This window comes from Tamandua tetradactyla, chromosome 1 (assembly GCF_023851605.1).
Source record: "Tamandua tetradactyla isolate mTamTet1 chromosome 1, mTamTet1.pri, whole genome shotgun sequence".
In the NCBI taxonomy this organism is placed as follows: Eukaryota; Metazoa; Chordata; class Mammalia; order Pilosa; family Myrmecophagidae; genus Tamandua; species Tamandua tetradactyla.
Genome location: NC_135327.1, coordinates 10006004 through 10031438, shown reverse-complemented (window position 1 = coordinate 10031438; position 25435 = coordinate 10006004). Strand labels below are relative to the sequence as shown.

The following is a 25435-nucleotide window of genomic DNA, read 5'->3' as shown; positions in this document are numbered from 1 at the left end:
GAGTGCTCTGATTGGCCCTGCTGTGCCCTGTCCTGGGGTCACCCTGTGCTCCCTAACCTTAATCACTGGGGAAGAGGTTGACGATAACCCACTTTTTTCCCCCCTGGGCATGGCATATATGGAAGGTTTCCTTTCTTTTTACAAAGAGCAAATACATTATAGTGGGTGTTTGAGTTTTGGAGACAGGCAGAGCTGTGCTTAATATAGGACATCGAACTTAATTAGTATTTATTGAGTAAATGGATGAATAACTACGTAAATAAATCCACCGATACCAAAGACGGAGGCTATTGGTGCAGAGGTTGTTGATGGATGTAGTCAGGGAAGGTTCTCCAAGGAGGGGATTGAAAATTGAGGAAAAACCTGAATGGAGTGAGAGAAAACCAGCCGGTTATATGGAGACAGGCCCAGCAGGCAGAGGCAGGGGCCATGCTAAGGCCTCTGGGTGGGAAGAGTTGCTGTTTCTGAAGAAAAGCATGCAAACCAGCCAACAACGGGGAGAGGGGAAGAATCTGTGGAAATACTTGCCGCAGGGATGAAATGGTCAGAGCAGGTGTACCCAAGGTATCTGATTCCACAGGTGAAATGTGAAATTCTTGCTCAGAATTTCATCCTTTTGACTTTCAAGTATATAATAATCCTCCAAACCACGATTTAAACCAGAGGGTCTTTTGTCTTCCTGCTTGTGTGTAAAGGGGATGCGACAACCTACCCCAAAGATGGACTCATGCATGCCTCTGCCAAACAGCCTTTGTTGAAAACTGTACCCAGTACCGCGGATACAGAGAAAAGTGCCATGACCAATGGCCCAGGAGAAGATAAGTTGAATGTGATCCCATGAGAATGGGGGCTGCACCCACCTCGCTCCCGGCTGTGTTCCCAGCACACAGGAGATGACCGGGACCATCCTCCTTGGCAAATAGGTGTTGAGTGAATGAATGCTGTGTGCCCGTCCCCGCACTGGATTTGAATAAAGACACCCTCTCTGATCTCCAAGAGTCTGTACAGTCTCCAAAGAGAAAAACATTCTAAACATGAGACTCCTCAGCATTGGAGATAAAAGGAAATGTACTGCTCAGTTGGGGCCCCCCTGGGGATTTGCCAGGAGCTGGTGCAGAAAACTTGCTAACCTTGAAAGAACTTTCAGTTCAAGTCCCACCTACGCAGCACACAGATACACTGCAAACGAGGCCTGGACCTGCCTCCATCTGTCTGTGAGCAACGGGAAAGAGGTTTGTATCCAAAAAAGCATTTAGCTCACTCTGCACTCATGCATCTGTTACTTACAAGGGACCCAGATACGATATTTATTTCCAGGCTGGTAATTTATAACAGATTCAAGTGGCCAATACATTCTCGGGTGTGCAAACAAACCAGTCTGCGGGTGGTTCAGACGGCAGCAGAGCCATCGCCTCCGGAGTCCCAGGCAGGGCTGGCCCCATCCAGCCCGTTCTCCAAATGGAGTCATGTTAATGAATCGTCAAGACCCAATTATGGATAGAGGATTCTAGCACGGGCAGTTAGCTCTTTGGAGAGCCAGGGAGGATTCTGGCTGCGGTGCAGGCAAGCGCAAAAGGGGGAGATCTGGACAGTATTCTAGGGAGTGATTGCTGGGAAACCCCCGAGACCCCAGGGAGTTTTCACTTTGCTGAAATATATATAGAGAGAGTTCATAATTAATGTGATTCTCCCACCCACTACCCCACAGAGTTACACTATGGCAGGAGGTGCTGTGCTAGGTTTCTTCCCTTTGTCCCTCCTTTTAATCCCTCTTTACCCTTCTATGCTCTGCTTTGTGTCCTGGGAGACTGACCTGCATGGACAGTGCCCTCTGGCTTCCAGTTGAGTTTGACTAATGGGGTTGTGCTGGTTTGAATGTATTATGTACCCTAGAAAAACCATGTTTGAATCCTGATCCAATCTCTGTGGGAGCAGCCCTTTCTTTTAATCCTAATTCAATATTGCAGGGTAGAAGCTTTTGATCAGATTATCTCCCTGCTCCCAATACTGGGTGTGGCCTTTGATTAGATGGAGATGTGACCCCACTCATTCCAGGTGGATCTTAATTAGTTTACTGGAGTCCTTTAAAAGGGGAAATATTTTGGAGAGAGACAGCAATGACAGAAGCCTCAGAGCCAACAGAGAGAGAGCCGACAGAAACTTCAGAGCACTGTTGATAGGCAGAGAATAGAGGCAAGGGTTTTGGAGATGCTTGGAGCTCAGCAAATGTTGTCATGAGATGTTAAGCAAGCCAGAACCTGGAGAGAGCCAAGGGAAGCCAAGAGATGAAGACCAGCCCCAGAGAAGTAAAGTGAGGAACCCCCCACAGGAACAGAGGCTGAAAGCAATGGAGCCCAGGAGCAAGGGACCAGCAGATGCCAGCCACGTGACCACCCAGCTGACAGAGGGGTTCCTGACCCATCGGCCTTCCTTGAGTGAAGGTGACCTTTTTTTAGTGTCTTATTTTGGACACTTTCACTTCCTTAGAACTGTGAACTTGAAAGTTATTAAACTTCCCTTTTTAAAAGCCACTACAGTTCTAGTACATCACATTCCAGCAGCTTACAAACCAAAACAGGGGTGAAGAGGCACAAGCTCAGAAGCCAGGAGGAAGTGAAGATGGGGCATGTTTTCTTCTAGGCCCCTCCTGCCAGGTCACCATGGGTTGGCTCTGCTGCTCTACCAAAGGCTTCAGCTCCTATCGGGCAGCCTGGCCCCAACAGCTCCTCTCACACCTTGCCCCTTTAGGCCAAGGGTGGTCAGAGCAGCTATTCTTGGTTTCCCTTGACCTTCCTACCCCCTTACTGAACTTTCCTCCTTACTGAACTCCATTTGAGTGATCTCTGTTTCCTACTGCGACACTGACAGATACTTTACATAGGTTATCACATTTCTATGGGGTGGTGCTATCAACTCATTTTACAGGTATTCGTGTTGTAGAGATTCTCTTGCAGTTGATGCAATTTCATTTGTTGCCTATAAAACATCAAAGTGCAGCTTGGCTCTGACTGCAGCCAGACACACACTCATCCTTGATTTAGGGGCTTATCTAGGAAAGTGACTTTCTCTGGGGATCTCTATTCAGATGACAAAGTCCAATACAGCAACTCAGGCCAGCAGACCCCATGCGGATCTAAGCCCTCAAGGCTGCCACACCCACCCAGACATAAGGAGGGTCCAGAAGAAGTGGCCAGAAGCAATTCAGTCTGGTTCAATATTCGCCGACCAAGTCCCCAGTGTGCTGGGTTCAAGGTGGAGCCCAGAGCACTAGACCAAGAGTCGCTTAGGTCCAGTTTCTATCCTGGTTCTGCCACTGACCAGCTGCATGACCTGGGCAAGCACTGTAATCTCTCTAAACCTTAACGTCTCCATTTGCAAAGTGGAGTGATAATACCTATCCTCAAAGGTTATTGAGAGCTCTCGGTGAACTGATTCATTTAAAGCTACCCAACCTAGGGCCCAAGACTCAGCAAGTGGAAGTTGCTGTTGTCATTGCTTTACTGCTCGTATTAAAGGCAGAGCCCACGTGGGGGTGGCCGCCGGATTCAAACTTCTGTCCTCACTCCCTCACCTCTGAGCTGTGTGGTCCTGGACAGGTTACAGAACCTCAAGAATCTCAGCTTCCTCATCAGGGAATAGGAAGTAATGGCACTTACCTTGGGTGGTTATCAGTAATTCTTAGGTGATTCTAAATCCCTCTTCCTTGGTTGACTCTTACTCATCCTTTAAGACCACACTGAGCCATCATCTCCTCCAGGAAGCCTTCATTGACCACCCCACCCCACCCCTGTGCCTCCTCCCAGGCTTTGGTTTTCCTTCTGCTCCCATAGCCCTTTTCTCTGTGAAGATCTTTTTTCATCTGACACCCTCACTTTTAGACTCTAAGTCCTTTTTTTAGGTCAGGGATCTGGTCTTAAGGGTCTACATACAGTGGAGTGTCTGTTCCGTGTTTGTGCAATGAGTGCTAATGAATGAGGGAAAGCCTGAAGGTGTGGATAGGTGAATGCTTGGAGTGCATTGGTCCAGGCTAGAGATGAGCTCTTAAGAACTGGTCAATACCTTGTGAGCTTTCCAAGAATGGACATGGTGGTAGAGATGGTCTATTCTGACCTCTGCTATAACTTCAGGCCCAATGGCTGACTACATAGTAATTCCATGTTAGTTAAAGTTCAGGTGGGGAAACAGAAACCACTCGGTGTTTCAGACAGACAGAATTCAATGTAGGGAGTTGGTTATACAGGTGATGGAGGAGCTGAGATGTCAAACAGGGGACCGTGGGGGACCCAGGGATTAGAAACAATAGCAGGGGGCTACGGCCACTTCTAGAGCTAGCAGAATGATGGAAGAAAGAGAAGTTTCCAGGGTCCAAGAGCTGGGACCACCTGGCAGAAGCTGTCACTCTGGTGGGTCTGCTTGATGGAAGCTGAAACCAGAGAGAAGACCCACCACATCTGAGCTGCCATCCATGGGAGACTGAAAGAAGAAGTATGCTGGCTTCCTCCTTCCTTTCATCCTGCAATCTCCCACAGGGGAACACTTCAGACAGACGCTGGCAGGGGAAATGCACCCTGCAGAGGTCCTAACCCCTGCCCCTGCGTGCCCCTGACACATACACACTGCAGAGCAGAGCAAGGGAAGGCCAAGGAATGGATCCGGGGCAACAGGCAAATGGTCAGAATGGGCCCCAGGTTATGGGGATTTCACAAAGCATGCCACTGTGATGCTGGCATGCCCATCTAGACTTCCATGCACACCTCGCTACCTCTTGGCTACAGCTTGATTCAGTCTCTTCCTTAGCCATCTCTAAAATACTAATCACTGAATCACTCTGAATGCTCTTTCCTAATTGGTTGTCCTCATTCTAGGCTCTTTTTCCTCTGATCTGTCTTACCCTGGATGTCAGATAAGCCCTCCCAAAGCTCACCTCTGAACTGGTCACCTCCTTGATCAAAAACTTTCAATAGCTTCCTCTCCCCTATAGAATAAATTCCATCATCCTAAGACTAACCATTTAAACCATCAAAGATCCAGCCCCAGGGCGGGCCGCGGTGGCTCAGCGGGCAAAGTGCTTGCCTGCTATGCCGGAGGACCTCGGTTCGATTCCCGGCCCCAGCCCATGTAACAAAAAACGGAAAAACAAAATACAATAAAACAAGAAAATGTTTAAAGATGTTTCCCTTTCTTCCTTCCTTCCTTCCTTCTCTCTGTCTTTCCTTTAAAAAAAAAAAAAAAAAAAAAAAATCCAGCCCCAACCTTATTTTCCATTCTCTGTTCCCCATTATATAGTCTCTGCTCCTCTCAGACTGCACTGCTGCATATTCTCCGCTTGCACTGTCCTCTCTAACCAGAGGCCCTCTTCCGTCTCTTTGATTTCTAAATTCTACCTGTGCTTGAAGCTTTGGTTCACATCACATTTGCAATCCTGATGGAAGAAGTGATTTTTTTCCACCTCGGAATCCCTGCAGCCTTATATATGAACTTCTGACACTTATCACTTTCCAGTTTGCCCTGGAATTATTGATGTGCACAACCTGTCTCCCTGCTAAGGTTTTCGAGGATACACAGAGGGTGGCATGTTTTCGCTTTAAAGATTACATAGCATCCAGCATCCAGTAGGCACGATTGAATTTTTGTTACATGAATGTCTGCACCTTAAAAATGAATGAATGAATGGACAAATGTATAAATGAAAAAACAGATGAACTGGTGACTCCAGCCAGCCTGAAAGAGGACCAACTTGGGTTATCCTGGGGACACAGGTTAGTGAGGATGCACGCCACTCTGAGCATGTTCTGGAAGCTTCTGGGGAAGAGGCTGGGGAACAGCCTCAGACCTAGAGCCTGCTGCAGCCGACTGCAGACCCAGCTGCCCGACCCCGTGCGGACACTCACATCAATGTAGTTGGCATTGATGTAGTCAGAGTGCGGGTCTCCGTCCAGCACCAGCAGCCGCACTCGGGAATGGTCATCTGCAGACAGAGCAGAAAACAAGGGCATTGTTGATCAAAGGCTCTGGGTGAGGAGCCAGCAATACCCTCCTCCCTTCTTTATAGTTGCCACTGATTGATTACTGCATGCCAAGTATCATGCTACATTTGCCCAAACGACCTCATTTAACCCTTAGCACCACGCTGAGTTACTCTCTGTTCAGAGAGGTTATGCCTTAAAAATAACCTGTCCCACTTCATACCCACTAGGATAGCTATTATGAAAACAAGGCAAAGAATGGAGAATAAAAGTGTTGGTAAGGATATGGAGAAACTAGTACTCTCGGGCACTGCGGGTGGGAATATAAAGTGGTGTAGCAGTTGTGGGAAACAGTTTGTCAGTTTTTTAACAAGTGAAACAGAATTATCACATGACCCGGCAATTCAACTCTTAGGTATATATGTCCAAGAATTGAAAACGGGGCTCAAACAGATAAGTGTACCCCAATGTTCATAGCAGTTTTGTTCACAATAGCTAAAAGGTGGAAGCATTTATGTTTATCAACGTAAATGGATAAACAAAATGTGGTATATACATGCAAACAGAATATCATTCAACCTTACAAAGGAATGAAGTTCCAATAACATGTAACAACATGGATGAACTCTTGGAAACATTACAGTAAGTGAAATAAGCCAGACACAAAAGTTCAAATAGTGTATGATTCCACTGAGGTGGAATCTCTAGAATAAATAAATTCACAGAGACAGAAAGTAGATTCGAGATTACCAGGGGCTGGGGGGAGGTGAAATGAGATTTACCTCTTAATGGGTGCAGAATTTCTGTTTGGAGAACTGAAAAAGCTTTAGTTTAGTAGTGGAAGGTGGTGCTGGAAGCATGGCACTGGAAAAATGATCAGTTGTAATGAACTGTTCATTAAAAATGGGTAAAATGGCAAATTTTATGCCCTGTATGTTACCACGACAAAAAGGACCTGTGACACTTTCTCTCTTTTTCCTGCTCATTCTTCTGACTCTGGTTTTGTCATTACTTACCTGGGTGGGTCACCTACCTCTTTAAATCTTAGTGATTTTATCAGTAAAATGGGGGAGGAAAACAATTTCTTGAGAGGGATGATGGCAAAGAGCCCATAGTAAAATAGTTACAGCATGATATGTCTTGTATCTGGCTTGAAGTGCTCTGTTTTAATGCTTGCTTAAAACCAGTAAATTTTTGTATTTTCTACATGTGCACAAATTGCTTTTCTTTTGCTTCTTAAGGTATTGTTGCAAATTGATTATCGGTCACAGAATTGTTATCAATAGTATCAGTAAAGTGAAGCTGATAAAATCATTGTAAAAGAGGCGATCAATAACCAAAAATCATGTTACAAAGAATACCTTGTTAACCACAATCCAGGCATAAACAAGATTTGTAAGCTTTAGTCAATGGCGCATTTGCCTCAAATAGGGCCAAATAGAAGCCACTACAGAAAAACCGGTATAGTGAGTCAGGATAATCCTCGATGATTAATTAAGTTGCGCTCTGACACCCTAAGTGATGCGTGCACGTGGTGGTGCAGGAAATGCAGCACGCTTGTTGGGAGGAGGGTCGCTGCATCACGCCATGGCACAGTTGCTGCACCCGCTGGCCAGTGCACCTTATTCTAAGGCAAGGGCCGTGTCTCTGGAGAGCTGTGGGCATCCCCCAGGGGCCTGGGGGTCAGGGAGGTCAGGTCAGCTTACTCTGCCAGACTGAATAGGGTACTTTGTAGTTACAAAGCATCTTTATTGCTACTGAAGACTCCTTGAGGGCAGGGGCATTATCTTTCCTGGTCTCTGTTCTGTCCCTGGCACCTAAAGGCCTGGCAGATGGCAGGGATTCGACAAGTCCTTGGTGAGTGTGTGAATGTATTACCTCATTGGAGTCGCACAAGGATTCTGTGAGAGAAGCAGGATGGGTTCTTTAGCCCCTGTTGCAAATGAGGAAACGGAGGCTCACAAAGCTTGCCTGGCCACACGGCCAGTGAATGATGGAGCTTGGAGAATGAGGGTCCCTTAACCCTGAGTTCACACACTACTCAGGAACCACTTCAAGTATACCCCACAGAGGGAATTAACGACAGAATTGATGGCCCGAATGATGAAAGAGTTGAGAAGCCAAATAAGAGAGTGGAGTAACTCAGAGATAAGCAAAAAACAGAGAGGCACTGTCTCCTCTGGGGTTGCGGGGACAGAGGAGGAAGTGAGTTACCAGAACCAGGAGCTGGGGCCTCCTGGCAGAAAGTGGAGTCACAGTGGGCCTCGCTGGTGAGAGCTGGAACCAAGGAGGGGAGATTCCCTTGCTGCTAAAGAAGATAGAGGGGGAGCAATACCTTAGCTTCTCCTTTTCTCCCACCCGCTAGGAGCATCTTGTTGGTCAAACCCAATCAGATGTTGGCTGACCAGCTGATGAGAGAGCCTAGGAAATGCCACCCGTGGGCTCAGTTCCTTGTGACACAGAGTAGAGCAGGAGAAGGCAAGGAGTGGGCCTGAGGACAAACAGGCACAGAATAGCACCTCACGGTCATTCATTCATTCAAGAGACATCCATTGAGTATCTGCCATGAGTCATGCACTATGATAGAAACGAGATATATGGAGGCCAGTTTTCTTCCTCATCATGGAGAAGATTTTCAGTGGAAGCAACTAGAGGCAGTGGGTGGTAGGTGTAAGTAATTCTTTTGGGAAGAGGAGGAATGTAGGAAGTTGGGAGGAGTTACTCCCAACTTTACTGAGTCCATGCTAGGTGCTCTTCATATACATTACGTCACTCAATCATCTATTCCTCAAAATCACCCTGTAGATTGTCATAATAATACAAAATTATGTGGTATTCTTCTTCTTTCCATTTAGCGGACTAGTAATCTGAGACTCAGAGAGGTTAAGCAAGTTTCCCGAGTTCCACAGCCCGTGTGGGGCAGAGTGGGGGTTACGGCTCAGGTCCCTTGGACCTGGAGCCCCTGCTCCACCCGCCCAGTACAGTGGCTGAGACCACAAGCCTCTCACAGGTTCTACTCCTAGAGTCTGCAAACGGCCGGTCCCCAGCCCCTGCAGTCTTCCGGCCTCAGAGAGGGGGGCTTCCTGGGAGCTGTTCCAACAATAAGCGAGGAGTCCTCAGACAAGGCCCAGCTCCTCACCCTGTGTCCAAGAGTCAAGGCTTGTTACCAGCAGATACAGAAGCTGTAAGCTGGAAAACAGTGAAACTGTATATTGCATTTTCACTCAGTGAGCTCACTAATGACTTTTTGATTCAAAAATCTCTTGTATTTATTGAGTTATGCCTGATTTTTGGATGCATAGCATTGGAATGTTGAAAAGGTGTTTTGCTGAAGATGAAATAAAACATCTGAAAGCAAAAATGAGGAAAAAGAAGATTAAAAAAAACAAACTTGTTTCTTATGAAATATTCTTAAAGGCAAATGGTGTCTCTAATCACCAGATGATGGTGTTTGCCAATTATTCTTTCATCCAATTATTAGGGTATTTCCTGATCACCTACTATGTGCCACACTAGCTGAAGCACAAAGAAAGTTATTAAACATGATACTTGTGCTTCAGGATTTTGTAAATTTAGTAGGAAGACAGATGATACATAGAAGTAGAACTTCAAGTTCTAGCAAGTGTTGAAATAGAGAGCTTTGCGAAGTGACTTGTGAATGAGGAATGAAAAGTAAGGCTTGATTGATGGGAAAGGAGGAAGAGATTTTTCCATCAGAGGGAATGGCAAGTGGGAGGGCAGAGATCATGGAAAAGCAAGCAGGCTAGCAGCAGCCGTTTTCCTGTCCTGTGGACAGAGTGTTAGATCAGCCCTGGGAGAGGGGACAGAGGAGGTGGGTGGGGCGTGGGGTTAGAAAGAGTTTTCCCCACCATATTAAGACATTTAGTCCTGGGCTCTGCAAGGTACTTAAGCAGTCCTTCTTTTCTGGGACTGTGGAAGAGTGTTTTAATAGGAAATGACCAAGAGCCAATCCCAAGTGAGCTAGCCCTTGGCAGGTAGGATTCACTTTTAAAATGTGAGGTGAGGTAGAGATCTGGGTTGGGGTTTGGGTTCAAATCCTAGCTCCACCACTCAGAAAATGAGTTCATCCCCCTAGCTTTGCTTTCCTTAGCAACATGAAGTCAATATTTTGTGGTCCTCAGAATGTTGGGAGGACTAAATGAGAAAATGCAGGTATAAAAAGGGCTAAGACAGTGCCTGGTACACAGAAGGTGCTTAATAAATGGTGGCTTTGGGCTGGAGATGAGGCAGGCAGTGAGCTGATGATGGTGATAGAGGCTCAGAAACTTAGCACTCCCTGTGTGTCCTTCTTCCGTACCAAATATAAATCCAACTTGTCCTCAGAGGCAAAGAGCTACAATGTGTGTTCATTAAAGGACAGAATTCAGCTGAAAGTTCACCAGACAGGCAAGGCAAGGAGTAGCACTGTCCTCATGGTTTATTTATCCCTGGGAGCGATGATAATACTGTTCTGTGTCCCCTTCTTCTCCTAACTTTATATAATTAGAAGGATAAAAAATTGTGTTTACCCACACGCACACGGAGAAAGATGGGGTGACGGGCGGCGTGAAGGAGTTTATACGAGGTAATTTACAAGCAGCCCGGAATGCTCATTATGCTCTATCTACATTTTGCAAGCTTGAAAAACAGCTAATTTGGTGCTCCTCATTTGTTATTCAAGACCAGGAGAGGAGAGAGGCAGAGTCATCTGGAGGAGAAGCAAACTCTGCAGTGGTGAGGTGAGAGGGGGCTGCCCCTGCCGCGCCCCCCCACCCAGCTCTCAGCTGCGGGGGGGTGATGGGAAGAGCTGGCTGGTGGGGAGGACAGGATTGGTGGCGGCAGGCCGAGGCCAGACAGAACCACAGCTATGTGTGGATCCAAGACCGCAGGACACAATTCTAGGGGAACAGAAATAGCGCCCGTCATTGGGAATTGATCTCCTTGTTGCTTTAGGACAAAGATCAGTGGTTTGTTGGAAAATGTTTAACAAATGGCTCTCTGGGGGGCACAGGCTGTGATCTGTAACATCTGCCAATTTCTGTGGAGTAAATAATCCCATCATGGTTCATTCTGAGCTTCCAGCATGGCGTGGGCCAGCTCATGAGATTCCTAAAAGTTTAACAGTCTGCTCTTGCCAGCTTCTGCACAGCACCGGGGAGATGACGCCATCCATCCCTGTGGACTTCCTTCACATGCTCTCTGCTTCCTCTGGCCCAGGGCCCTCCTCAGCCCCCTTTCCTGTAAGGATGGCATCTTCTCATACTTCAGTTCTCAGCGTCCCTTCCTTGGGAAGCTTCTTATGACCTCCCCACCCCAATCTCTCCTTTCTTCAGCGCTCTTAGAAGAGTTGTCTTCCTGTGACTGCCTAATCCCTAGCTCACCGTTACATGGTAAGGGAGGGCCCTTCTCAACACAGAGCAGGTGTCCAATAACTGTCTGTTCAATGAATTAACTCATGTTTGTGTCTGAAGGACCAAGAACTGGAAAGGGGCAGGAGCATTCCTTGCTTAAGACTGTACAATTAATTTTGGGCAACTTGGGTCTGGCAAGACTGGCAGAATTTGCCTGGATCCTGCACCCAAATCCTTCCTCTCCCCCCCAGCTGACCCCTAACCCTACCTGCAGATCCAATCTGTCCTGTCCTTAGATTGGCAGTCAATTATTGCCTTCAGCAGAAGGGAGGCAGGGGGTGGGTGGACCATGAAGGCAGACCTGGGGCCTGCACCATCTTGACAATAAAACCTGGTTCCTTGAACCTCTGTTCACCCAATTACAACTTCAAAATTGAATCTACCTTTGCAGATTTGCTCAAAGGATCAAAGGAAGATGAAAGCACCTGGTACACTGTAAGATGTAAATTTAGTTTTACTATACTGGACCACTGGTTTTCAAAGCGTGGTCTCTGGACAAGTAGATCAGCAACTCCTGGAAACTTGGTAGAAATGCAAATTCCTTCACCGCAGCCCAGATGAGTTGAATCAGAACCTCTAGGATGGGGCCGAGCAATGTGTGGTTTAACAAGTGCTCCAGGTGGTTCTCATGCACATTTGAGTTTGAGGATCCCTGCAGAACGACATCCAGTTATTTAGCATTCAGGTGTCCTTAGTTTTCACGTCAGTCTGTCTCAAGGAAGACCAGAAGAGCTTACTGGAACTGGGCCATGAAGCTAGAGTACCCCTTTGTGCGAGGTATAAGAATTCAGTCTTTAAGATGTACCAGGCACTATTCTAGATGCCTTAGGGGTACCATCTTTGGTTCTACTAGTGATCCAAGGAAGTACGTATTATCACCCCACATTAAATGGATGAGACACTCAAGGCTCCAAGAAGTTCACTATCTCAAGAATAGGTACAAGGTTGAATGTTTTCTTATTGAGGTGTGGAGTCCTTATCCCTTTCTGGAACCCCAAGATCCATTGCCTCCAAACTCCCTCCACACCAGCCCTGCCCCAACCCCACCTCTTCTGACCCCAGTACAGGCTCCCATGCCCACCCCAGGATGGAGATGACTCAGTTTCCTCCTTTGTACAGTTCTAATTCAAAATAAACCACAATTCCTCCTCCTTTCCTCTATCATCAAAGGTAACCCGATAAATCAGTCTTCTCAAGTCACGTCCACTTGAGGAGAGAATCACTTCAGAGAGGTGAGGCTGGGGAGAGAATAATCATTTGGATACATGGTATTCTTTCTCCCTGTCTTCTGTGCCCTGAAGAGGGTAAAGCAAAGATTCAGTTTTTCAGAGAAAAGAGATTTGACTCATTATAATGAATTATGGAGCTGAAAAATCATTTCCTAGAAGCATAGGAAATGTTAATGCCATCATCTTGCAAGGGCCAATAGGGAAGAGGCAGATAATTCCACAGAGACTGCCTGGGAACCTCACTGAAGCTAAAGGTTTGTGCACTCAATCTTGATTGAATCACCATTATCAAGAGAGAGGGAGCCTGGGCATGAGACCAGATGCCTGCACTCTGTGCCCCCTCACTCTGCCCGATCCGATCCGTGTCTGGTGGCAGATGGGTATCTCCCCTCCAAGGGGCCCCATGGGGAACTGCTCCAGTGGGTGAGGCTTATGGAGAGAGAGAGGCTTAAGGATAAAGGTGCAGAGCACGAGAGGGGTTGGCGAGACAGCGGGCCCTCTGAGGAACTTGTTTCATTGGCATGCGGTCCAGCCAATGCCTTCCTGAGGAAGGGAGACAGGTTTCTTATTTGGATTCCCTCAGATGCAGAACCTGAAAGAAGGACTGAGTGTAGGTCTTTAACCTGGCGGTGATCCCCGGAAACACCAGGAGAGGAATGTGAGGCAAGACAGAAAAGAAAGAAATCTGCTAATGGGGCACTGCCAAGGAGGTTACTACTGTGGATAGTTGGGCCTTGACCTTGCTGGGGAACTTTGGAAGATTGTGCATGTCCAGGTGACTCCCCCGCAGGGGGCAGGGAGCCGGGGTATTTATGTACCTGCCCCCACTGACCACTGTGGAGGGCTGTTCCTGAGACTTGGAATTTTCTTGCCTGCCTCGCAAGCAGGCGAACAGGGCTCCATTGGCAAGAACAAGGCAGCAGGAAGGGAGACACAGGTGTCAGGAGTTGACATTAGGGCCAGCATCACAGAAATGGGGAAACTGAGAAGGTATGGCAAGGCACTGAAGGTGTCTGCACCAGGAGAGGGCTTTGGGGCCAGGCAGGAGTCACCCTCAGAGACAGCAAAGGAGAAGGGAGGTGCTGAATCAGGTGCACTGAATAAGGCACTACTTTGTCACCCCTATCTCTGTCCCCCAGGCATCAACGAAGACACCTGCTTCAAGGAAGAGCCTCTGGACTTGTCTCTGAGAACAGAGGTGCGTTCCTCCCTGGAGGTGCCATCCCTTTGGCACACCTTGCCCCTCGGCCTCCTAGAAGGAACAGCCTCTCTGAAGAGCTCATCCTGGTGTATAATCTGTTTGGAGGTCTGGGCCCTTAGCACGCTCCTCTGCCCCCCACCAGCACTCAACCCCAAGAGCATGGAAGTGGCTGGATGTGAGAGGTCTCCTTGGTAGGGAGCATGTAACATTCTGGGAGGCCAGAGACCAAAGCCCTGTCATGGCTGCCCTACAGACTTGCAGTGTGATATTGGGCAGGACCTCTCTGGACCATCTGTCATCTGTGGGACCAAAAGTATAACCTAAGTCTCAACTAGATTTAGAAGGCTGTGATTCAAGGGACCATACCAGATTCAGGTTCATTATTCATTCATCTTCACTTGGCCTCTTTAAACTGAGAGCTTCCCTAGAGCCATAATACAGATGCAGAGACTGAAGGTCAGAGAGATGGCGTGACTTCACTAAAGGTCAGGGAGAAGGTGAACAGCAGAACTGGGATTCAAACCCAAGTCTGCCTGATCCCTTGCCTAATACTCCAAGGCACCTGAACCCAGTGGCTTTTCCTAGGAGAAAAGTAGACTCAGGAGAAGTACTGGGTATCTTATGTGCCTTCCAGACCACCTGTTCACCTGTCTTCACCTTGCTCTTCAAATCTAGAAGGCTGATTTCTGGAGATGCAACCAGAGGTTCTTAAACTCCGCAGCAGCATCTGGAGGGCTTCTTACGATACAGACCTACAATACAGATTCAACAGGTCTGGGGTGGAGCCCGGGAATTAGCATTTCCAACAAGTTCCCAGGTGTCGCTGATATCCCTGGTTCAGGGACCACATTTGGAGAACCACTGGACTAAGCCAACAGGTTGCCTTGTCGTCTGGATTCTAGCTGGGTTCAGATGGTGGGAAGCACAGGCAGAAAACTGGATGGAGGGGGAGGATGTGGTCGAGGTAGTTATTCCTTCGGCTCCCTTCTCTGGGTCACCGTGCCTCTCCCTGAAGGTCACAGCTCCTGGCAGGCAGCCCCCTCCATGGTCTCTCTGCCCCTAGATTCTGGTAACCCTTCCTAGCTCATACTTCCTGGTCTGAGCTAGTGTTTAGCCTCTGGGCACTGCACTGTCCCCCAAAATGAAATTTTTTTCATTTCCCTACACCAAACTTCATGATGGATTTCTGGAATAAACTCTCAATTTACCAGTTTGAGGGAGCCATCTGTTTCCTGGTGGGATCCTGACGGATCCCAGTAGGAGAGCCTCGTTTTATAAAATTGGCAAAACCTGAGACCACTTCCTCTGCCTCAGCGTATTTTCCTTTTTTGTAAGCCTGGGAAGCGCCCCCTAGAACTTCCCATCTGGGGAATGCTTCAGTGTTCTTGAACTTTCCCCTTGTCAACAGCCTCTGCCCTAGAGCTGCTTGAAGGTAAAGAACTCTTTGCTCTCATTTCTTCCATTCATTTCCTTCCCTTTCACTTCCTTCCCATTTGTACTCCCTGTAAAGGCACTGTCTCTATTGCTAAATTCTAAATAGAATCATTTGCAAGAAAGGGGTTATTTAGCCAAAGTGTTTCTCCCATTGTTTCATTTGTAGGCAGCACCCTCCCTCCCGCTCTCCTGGTTTAATCTTCTCTGTTCTCCCTGGCCCTTTGTCCTCGACTCCAGCCTCTGTGCTTTGGGTGCCTCGAGATGCTAATCACACCCGGATTCTTCTGGCTCTGAGAATATTTCTATTTATCATGCGGCGCAGGCTTTGCCTCTGGGAGGGACGCATCCAAGGGCAGGCAACATTTCCAGTCCTCGGGGCTGTTTCTCTTTTACCTTTTCCCGCTCCATTCCAAGGCTTTTGGTTTGTTTTTTGGTCCCCTTTCATGCCTTGCTCTGCTTTTGGAACATACTGGCTACCTCGGCTCTGTCTCCTTCCACTGCTGAGGGCAGGCTCGCTCCCACCCTGATTTGTTGCAGGATTATTGACCTTCAATTAGAAAGGAGGTTTGGGTTTAGTTCAGCCCATCCAGGTGGGATCATTAGGGTGCTAGAATCCCCTCTGCCTTCATTTGTGTTTTCCCAGAAGAAGATGTAAGGATTCCAGCACAAGTCGTTTCTAGGGACGGGCAAGGGGACACCCAAGGGCCGGCAGAAGGGAGACAGGGACGGGGCCAGGCAGGAGAGGGCCGGTCACCACTGGGTAAAGGTGAGGAGCACACCCCCGGGAGGAAGGAGAGGCAGCCCGGGATTCGCATTACTGTACAGGGCCCAGCGTCCTTCCCCCTCTCTGGGGAACATTCTCAGAGATGCACAGAGGGCAGGGCTGGAGTGAGCCAGTGAGGCGGGTCAACATTTAAGGAGGTGCTCGCTCTCAGGGCCGTGCGAGTGCAGGGTCAGCACCCGAGAGTGGGCGCCGCCTTAAATGTCGTGCCCTAGAGGTCTCACTCACTTCATCCTAAGGCAGCCCTGGATGCCAGGCTATCTCTTGGGGTTGCTTCAGAAAGAAGCAGTGAGGCCAAAGCGTGTGGGTGGGACCCCCATAACACCTTCTACACCCCCAGCGACAGTATTCTAATCCTCTTCACTCGTTTTCCCTGCTGCCTGGAGTCCCGCCTTCTCAGAAGCAGCTCTAAGAGGGGAAAAACCGTTCTCCTCTTCCTCGTGCATCCTGGCTCTCTGTCTCTTCCTTCTCACTAGAATAGCATCATTCCAAATGTCAGCTTGGGTCCTCCTCTCTGGGTGTTCTAGATCTTATCTGGGAACCCAGCCTACAAAGTCCTTCAAGGTCTTGCAGAGAGGAAAGTTCAGGGTCTTCCCACAATCAGGTCAGATTTACCGAGCATCAACCATTGGCCAGGTTTGGGGAGACAAAAGTGAAATGCAGTCACAGTCCTGGTGTCACAGAGCATCCGTCCTAGGTCAAGAGGAGTCATGCTCAGCTGCTCCGATCACGAGGAGGAGGAGGGCTAAGTGGAAGATGGCTCTTGTGCTCTAGGTGTGAATGGTGGGAATCTGACCAAATTGTAAGGGATAGGGAGATTTCCTTAGGGAGGATGGCTGAGTTGAGATTTGAAGACCAGGTAGACTTATAGTGCACAGCCAGGAGGGAAGGGCACTTTGCTAGAACAGACTGTGCAAAGGCCCTGTGGCACGGAAGAACATGGGAAGCACGAGGGACTGAGCGAAGGCCAGTGTGGCTTCACTGAGGAGACTGCAATGGGAGGACATAGTGTGAAATGAACCTGGAGAGGAGGCTGAGGGCCTTTGAATAAGGACAACCCTGGAGTGAAAGGAAGCCATTTGAAGCGTCCTCAGTAGGAACAGGACATGATCCAATTCACATTTTGAAGCAGTCCCGCTGGTTTCGGTCAGGAATCAGATAGGTTAAAAGATTGGGACTAAATCAGATGTGGAGCGACGAGGAATGAGACTGGGCAGAATCCAGGTTGAGGTGATGGCTTGGGGGAGGGGGAGGCCTGGAGAGAGAGACGGCTCGGCTCTGACCCTTGGCCCCCAATTGGCTTTGGCCCTGATACCTGGCCCAGCTCCTCTCAGGGAGCCTGACCTCTTCACAACCTCCTTAGGAAGAAGAGACCCTTATGCCCATTTTACAGAGAGGAGACTGAGGCTTCAGCAATTGCCCAAGGTCACATAGCCCACCATTCAGTGGACACTGTCTGAACTCCCATTTTGATAGGGAGAATGAACAAATGCCCAGATATTTCAGGGCACAGCATGCACAGTGCTTGAGCCGCTCAGAGCCAGCAGCCACCTCGGCGAGAGTGAGAACTCCGTGGAGCAGGGGCTGTGTCCCCCCATGCCCGGCAAAAGGCCTGGCTCAGAGGAGGCCCATGCGACATGGGTCTTAATAGATGTTTGCTGACTGTTTGGACATCTCTTTGGACGTTTCCTTTGCAAGAAATCTTGCTGTCTGTGTTACTATCTTCCAAGAGACAAATTACGTGTTTTCTGATTAGTTCCACCATTCATAGCCCATTCCTAAATCTGCACAGGAAACAGCTAAGCTAAAACTTCTGCCTCTTGTTTCCTTTCCAAGCTGTCTCTATCTTGCTCTTCCTTTAAATTTTTTTCTTAAGTAATGTCTAGACATTTTAAACAAAACAAAACAACACTGAATTGTGCTAGAGATAATCTGCTATTCAGGCTCTCCCCACTCCCACTTTTTTAATTGGTAGAACTGGCTTCCCCTGAGAGATGAGACCAAGGACTGCTACCCACCCACTTGACGAGATGTTAAAAGGTCTAGGCTGACTACGCTAAGTCAGGCTGTTGTGGCTGCTTTGGACTTTTGTTCCATTAAGAGGATGTGCTCAGCATTTTGTCCTCTCTCTGTGTGGACTGGAAGGCTGCACATACCAGCATGTGATGCCTACATACATGAGGATGCAGGCCGTTGTGGTGGTCTCTCCTCCTCTCCTCCCAGAACCGCACACCACACACAGGGCACACAGGGCTGTTACTGCCTAGGTCAGGCCTCATCGTCTCTTGCTGGGACTTCTGCAGTAGTCTCCTGACCAGCCCTTCTGCCTTCAGCCTCTCCCAATCAGTCTGCCCTCTATGGTAGGCATCTCATTGATAGCTCTAAACTAGACACCTGATCATGTCTCCCACCGTAGCTTCTTCTGTGCCCCCACATGGGTATACAATGAAGACTAGTGAAAATAAGGTGGAAAGATATATCCATCCTGCTCATCAGTGACCCCGAGAAAGTAATTCCATGCCTAAGATGAATGTTGTACCAGGCACTATGCTAAATGCTGCAGGTACCTTTCCCCAGTGACCCTATCTCCGTTATTGTCATCATTTTGAAGATGAGGAAACTGAAACAGAGAGGTCAGGCAACTTGCCTAGACCCCACAGCTGTGATAGGATGGAGACCAAAATATCTGCCTCCTAAGAGCTCTAACCACTGAACGGCCCTGACTTCATGAAATCACCTGCCTGAACTGTCCACAGGAATGGTAAAGCTAATTGTTGAGCAAAAGGCAATTTCCAGTCCTCCCTTAGCTCAGCACAAGAACACGCTTTCCTCCTCAAAGTGCAATGCCACCAAATGCTCCAGAGCCTGCCGTATCGGGTGTGTAGGCTGGCAGAAGTCACATTGCCCTCAACCTTTTCTCTTGTGTGACCAGCATAGCCTTGGGCTCCTTTGAGCCCCTGGGCTGGCCACCCTGTCCCACAAGTGTCAGGCTTATGCAGGGTTTCTGGCTCCTTCTGAGCATCACTCCTTGCCTGGGACCCCACTATCCTGGAGGACTGCTGTTCTCCACCCTCGGTCTTCCTGATCCCCTCTCTCATGTGCTGATCTCTGCTCCCTGCCCAAGTTGCTGGCAAGGTACTTCTCTGAATCAGAGGAGCTCCTAACCAGGGGCTTCCATGCCATCTGCCCTTCTTTGGGGTCTTCTCTATGAGTGCCGGTTTAGCTGGACTTCCTCTCCTACTTGAGGAATTCTTGAGCTATAAATGCCAAGTTCTCCCCTCAGAGCCTTCATGGATCCACACTGCCTGGACCCAGCTCCCCAACTGCCCCCTCTGGCTGAGATCAGCCCTGCTCTGCCATCCAGGCTAGGAATAAGGGGAGGCTGAAGTAAATCTCCCCGCTATCCATGTGGACCTAAAGCTGGAAATATCAAGATTGGCTGATAACTGACCCAAGGTGAAGAACAGTAATAGTTTCTGTCCCCTTACGTCCCCACAGCCCGGATCCCAGGGCCTCCAAGAAGGGCACCTACAGGATATGATGTTCCCGTATCGATTCTTATTGCGGTTTTCATCCTCCTTGGCAGTGTCCCATGAAGCCGTCTGTCCCTCTGGTAAAGCCTGGAAAGCAAGGACAGATGTCATTAGTGTGACCTGAAATAAGAGCATTATACAGCATAGAGAGGCCAATGAGGGAACTGAGACTTGCCGCATTGGGACATTTGGGATAAAAGGCTGTCTGTTCTTGGATGGGGCCTGGAGAGAACTCGGCTCCTCCAAGGACTGACTTGTTCATTGAGACAAATGCCATTGATGGCTTCTGTATGCCATGGACTTACCATCTGGTTCAGTAGGAGAGTCATTCATTTATTCAGCAGGTATTTATTGAATTCCTAAGATGGGCTAGGCATTGTTCTAGGGACTAGGAATGCAGAGGACAGGATAGACCACAACCTACTGAGCTTCAGGTTGACCAGAAGTTGCAGCAAATAAACAAACATGTATAATTGTAGATAGTGAGAAATGCTATGAAGAAAATAAAAAAAGTTGAAGGGATGATGAAAATTATTTCAGGTTACGTGACCTAGAAGGACTTCTCTGAGAAGGTAACAACTTAGATGAGCTGAAGGATGAAGAAGAGCCAGTCGTGCTAAGAAAAGAAGGAAGTGCTTGCCAGGCAGAGGGAACTGCAGGTGCAAAGGCCATTGGGCAGGAACCAAATGACCCTATTCAAGGCCTCGGGTAAAGCAGGGGAAAGAGTGGTAATGGAAGTATCTGGAGAAGCTGGGAGAAGGCAGATTCCATGGGGCCTCATGATCATTGATAATCAGTTGGGTCTTATTCTAAATGTGAAAGGAAACTGTTGGAGGGGTTTTGAGCAAGAGAGCCACTTGATGTTATTTTTGTTTTACAAAGATCAAAGCCTGAATGGCGCACAGGCTTTGAAAGGTCCAGGCAGGAAGCAGGAGGCTAGTTTAAATATTGCAGTAGACCAGGCAAGAGATGATGGTATCCGGCAACTTGGACGAGTGGCAGTGTGGTGGTAAGTGGTTATCTTAAGGATGCTAAGTTGAGTGTTGTTTGGGTTGGGTTCCCCCAGAAGCAGACTCAGAGATAACACTTGAGGACAGTAGTTTATTTTAGAGGTAATCCCAAGGAGTATGGATAGGACAGTGGGAGAAATGAGACAATTGAGGGAAGAGAGACAGTCGGGGGTACATTAATGAGCCACTGGAGCTTAATCCAATGGGCACATTTCGTGTGTCATAATTGGTCCACCAGAGGATAAGGGAGTTGGGGTATTTCAGTCACCAATTCCCATCTGTTAGTGGTTGAGGGAAACTCCTGGGAACTCCCCCTGCCTGTTCTGCAGGCAGAGTGGTGTTCTTTCGCCTTCAGGAAGTCCTCAGACAAAAAGTCACAGGTGTTTCCAGGAGGAAGCCACTGGGAAGGATGGAGGCAGGGCACTGTGAAGTGGCCTGGGAAGGACAGAGAGGGATGAAGGCTGATGCCTAGATTGTTGGCTTGGAGAACTGAATAGAGAGGGATGCCATTTACTGAGGAGAAGTTTGGGGAAGAAACAGAATTGGGGTGACAGGAATTAAGTGCTGTGCTCTGGATGCATAAAACGCTTAGAACAGTGCCTGATGTTTATTGAGCATTGTGTCCTTCCTAACACATTCAAAAATAATGATCATCCTAAGATCATAGTAATAATAGCAATTAAATTTAAGACACCTTCAAGCTGAGGTGTTGAGATGGACCCAGAGCTCAGGGGGAGGGAGGAAATGGGAGTCATCAGTTTAAGAGGATGGTGTCAGATATAAGATAGACAAACAGATGTGTGGAATGATTTAATAGAGTTGGGAGCTGAGCATTATGGAAACCCAGGAGGGGATGCAATCAGTTATTGAGCATGAGGTGTTTGAGGTTGTGGAGACAGCATTAAAGAAGCAGCAAAACCATGAAGATCAGGCCATGAGCTGATGACCATCTCTCCCCTGCCTTTGGTGTAGCAGACGGAATCCCCTGCACAATGCCCATGCACTGCTTCCAAGGCTGGATTTGCAACATCTTTTGTCTCCTGAGCTCCCCATCAGCAGCAGTGCAGGGGAGAGGACCTTCCCACATCCACCAGGCCTGCCTCTGCTCAGCTACTCCTTACTTGGCCCCTCCTAAGTCAGGAGTGGTCTGCAACCTGCTTGGTAGAAACTGAGCCACGCCGTGGGCCATGGTTTACTGGCAGGCAGGGCTTCCAGCTATAGAAAGGCCAGTGTCCTTGCCTGATGCTCTCTTTTATGCTTCTGGTCTCCCATGTGTTAAGCCTACCTGGATGGATCTTCTTCTAGAGCAGGGGTTGGTAAACTTTTTCAGTGAAGGGTCAGGGAGTCAACACTTTAGGCTTTGTGGGTTGCAATTGCTCAACGCTACGGTTGTAAGGTGAAAGTAGCCACAGAATGTGCAAATGGCTTTGTTCCAATTAAATTTTGTTTACAAAATTGGAAGGCTGGAGTTGGCCCACAGCTACAGTTGGTCAACCTTTGTTCTGTAAGCACCAGCATACTCTCACCAAACGGTGGGGTGGTAGAACTGGTGCTCATTCTGCTGACCTACCCATTCCAGAGTCACTGGAGAGGGGCTTCTCCCACTTAGCTTTTCCCAGGGCTTTAGACTGGGGAAATAAGTTGCCTTCCCAGCTGTTATGGAATTTTGTTCTCTGTGTATCCAACACCCTTAGGCAGGCATCCTGCAGGGGAAACTGGATAGGCTTTGAGCACCAATCTCTGCCTTAAATCTGGGTGTGACAAAGGTGTTATGGACAGAGAAAGTTCTTATTTTGCAAATGTGGGGCTTGTCCCTCATTCTCTTCTTCCTCCTTCTGTTGCTCCCCATTATCAGTGACCACACCCTGCATCCCTCCTGCTACCAGCTAGGCCATCTCTAATCACAAATAGTTCTTACTTCTCCACAGATCTCTTAGAACTCAAGATTCCAGCCCCTGCCTCATCCTCCCAGGCCAGCCTGGTAGCGCCAGCTCTCTCAAGCCCCTTGCCGGGTTTATATATTCCTATCCTCCATATGGGAAGAGGAGGCTTGTCTCAGTGGGAGCACTGGATCTCTCTGTGCTCAAGCTGAGGGGGGGGGGGTACTTTCTACCCAAATCCCCTCTGTGATAAAAATCAACTGCTCATCCAAACATACCCTGCCCCCCAGAAGTGATGTGAAGTCAAGATTAGGATATCCTGTGTACTTTCACACTAAGTTTTTGGGGGGAAAAAGAAAAAAGTCTTTGAGTACCTTCTGTGTGCTTGGATTTGAGTTATAGTCAACTTAAGATTTTCTTTATGGCTGCATATTAGAATCATCTGGGGAGGCTTTAAAACCTCTAGGCCAAGATCATACCCTAGATCAATTGAATCAGAATATCTGGAGGTGGGACCCAGGCATCAAAGTTTTTTTAAAGCTCCCCAAATAATTCTAATATGCAGCTATGATTTGTGCAACTTACCTGGAGGAATACTTTCCTACGAGTCTCCTCACTGGCCTTTCTTGCTTTAGGTTTTTTGTTTCCCCTCCAGTCCATTCACCACTGTAATCAGAGAGGTCCTTCTAAAATGCAAGTAGGATCCCATTTCTCCCCTTCCTATTGTCTACAGGATGAATTCCAAACCCTTTAATACAAGGTCCTTTATGATTTTGCTCCAAAGGCCCCTATAACCTCACTCCTTGCCCTTATGTCTGTATTTTAATTATATGAAACTAAATGCAGTGTCCTGGACAAAGTCAGATGTTTCGGACTTCTGAGGCTTTCCACATGCTGTTCCCTCTGCCTGAAATTCTCTTCTGCCTGTCTGCTTGGCCAACTCCTCCTGATGCACAAAACGCAGTGCCAGCATCTTTGTGTTCCTTTGTGAGCCCCCCAAACTTACCCTCGCGCCACCCTACTACATCTTCAGCGGTCGGCCACTTCCTCTAGGATTACATGGGCTTTTCTGCGTCTCATAATTTGAACTTGGCCGTGGGTTCCTGGAGGGAAAGGGTAGCATCTTATTCATATTTGGGCCCCCAGAATCCAATAATGGGATTCACACTTCATAGGTGCTTGAATCACCCCTTTTGGGTGGATGAGTGAAATAATTAGTGAATGAAGTAAGAACTATTTGTGAATAGAGATGGCCTAAGCTGGTGGTAAGAGGGCAGCTTCTGTGCATACAGAAGGCAGAGAGCCTCGACTCTGGTAAGTGAAAGTGACCTTAAAGAATCACCCACCGTGGTCTTCCAGACAGCTGGCCAGCTGACGTGTAGCATCTATCAGCTGAACACTCTCATGGAGAGCTCCCTACAAAGCTTCCTGACACAACTGGACAGAGTTTTCTGTATTCAACATCTCTGTGCTTGGCCTTTGCCTTGTCCCATGGAGCCCCACTATAGGCCCTCTGTCCTGTGACACTGCAGAGATTTAACCAGGGTCCCTGTCATGCCCACAGTCCTTAAATGGCACAGTTTAGGGTCCTCTCACCATCGAGGCCTTGCCCTACAGGACATACCCCGGCAGGCAGATGTCCCTTGCAAATCCTAAGCCAAACAAGAATCTTGTTGTGATCGAGTGGCACTTCTCCATGGGAGACCACACAGTGCCCTGCCACAATCCTGGGGCCTCTGTCTCCCCCAGTAGGGTCTGGAGGAGGCCATGTGGGCCTGGGGGCTGGGTTAATGTTGACAAAGCGCAGAGGAGGCAACAACTAATAGAGCTGTAATGGGCCCCTAATTGGGAGACTTTGATCATGCATCCATTTTCCTTTTTTTAGGGAGCTGTGATCTAATAGGGGATAATGTCTTAAACAAAAAAAATATGAAGAGGTAAAAGTACGAAAGGGAGACTCATCTCCATCTTCAAAGTGAGTGAGACGAGGGGCATTATTTTTACATTAGTGGCTAGTTACAGTAGATTGACCAGGGAATGGTGGCAGTCATTAGGAGCTAATCACATTCTTTTGAAACCAAAATTGCATCACATTATATTCACCCATTATCAATCTCCACTTTCCTCTTCTCATCCTCTCCTCTTTAGAGTGTTGAGCTCTATTTTTATTCTCCTCTCTGAGTGGGGAAATGTTTCCCACTCTTCAACACTGTTGCTTTTCTAAGGCAGTCACTTTTTAGTTTTAAGAGCTATATTTGGGGATGTCCTCATCCCTGGATGGCTGAACAGTGATATTCATAGACCCCCAAAAGTCAGATCTAAAAGGGTCTTTTGAGAAAATTATTGCCCCATTTTACAGATCAGCAAGGTGAGGTCCAGAGACAGGAAGTAATTTGCCTAAGTTTACATTTTGAGTGAGTCCTCCCTTCCTCCCCCACCTTCTCCCTTGCTGAGCATCTGTTGGACACTGTGCCGCTTTAGATAGGGTAGATGGGGGCATAATCCACAGAAAAGGTGATGGTTGCGACAGAGAAGCAGCCCCTATTTTCCAGGAGATTGAGGTTTGTGTTCTTTCTCATTGCAACAGGTAATCAACCCAACGTGCTCGACGACAGGTGTGTTCCTGCTGGCCTCCAGCTGACACATTGGAGCTGGAAACTAAATGAATAGAAGAGCCAGCCTTGCCAAGTGCTGGTGGAAGAACATTCCAGTCTTAGAAAGCAGCAGGTGAAGAGGCCCTGAGATGGAATGTGCTTGGTGAGTTCTGTCTAGAACTTGAAGGGAGGCTCTGCTAGAGCAGGGAAGAATGACATGTAACGTGGACGTGTGTGGTTCAGCCACAGTCTTGTAGAGCATGCTCAAGGATGAGGCTTTTATTCTAAGGCAGTGGGAATGCTTTGGAAACAGTTTAAGAGGGAGGGGCTGAGCCAGTGCCAGGATGATGGTAACTGGCTGACAGCACTAGTTACTGGGTTTTTTCCCTTCATCCT

The 25435-nt window shown here is 48.0% G+C and overlaps 1 protein-coding gene across 10 annotated transcripts in view; it reads right to left on the bottom strand.

The window, feature by feature from the left end:
- Positions 1 to 25435, bottom strand: part of PTPRT (protein tyrosine phosphatase receptor type T) — a 1205819-nt gene that overhangs the window by 46103 nt on the left and 1134281 nt on the right. For all 10 annotated transcript variants that reach the window (XM_077168216.1, XM_077168229.1, XM_077168210.1 and 7 more), the window contains 2 exons: positions 19555 to 19642; positions 5892 to 5968 (listed from right to left, as the gene is read on the bottom strand). In XM_077168216.1, the coding sequence (XP_077024331.1) occupies positions 5892 to 5968; positions 19555 to 19642 (165 nt within the window). The remainder of the gene's footprint in view (positions 1 to 5891; positions 5969 to 19554; positions 19643 to 25435) is intronic.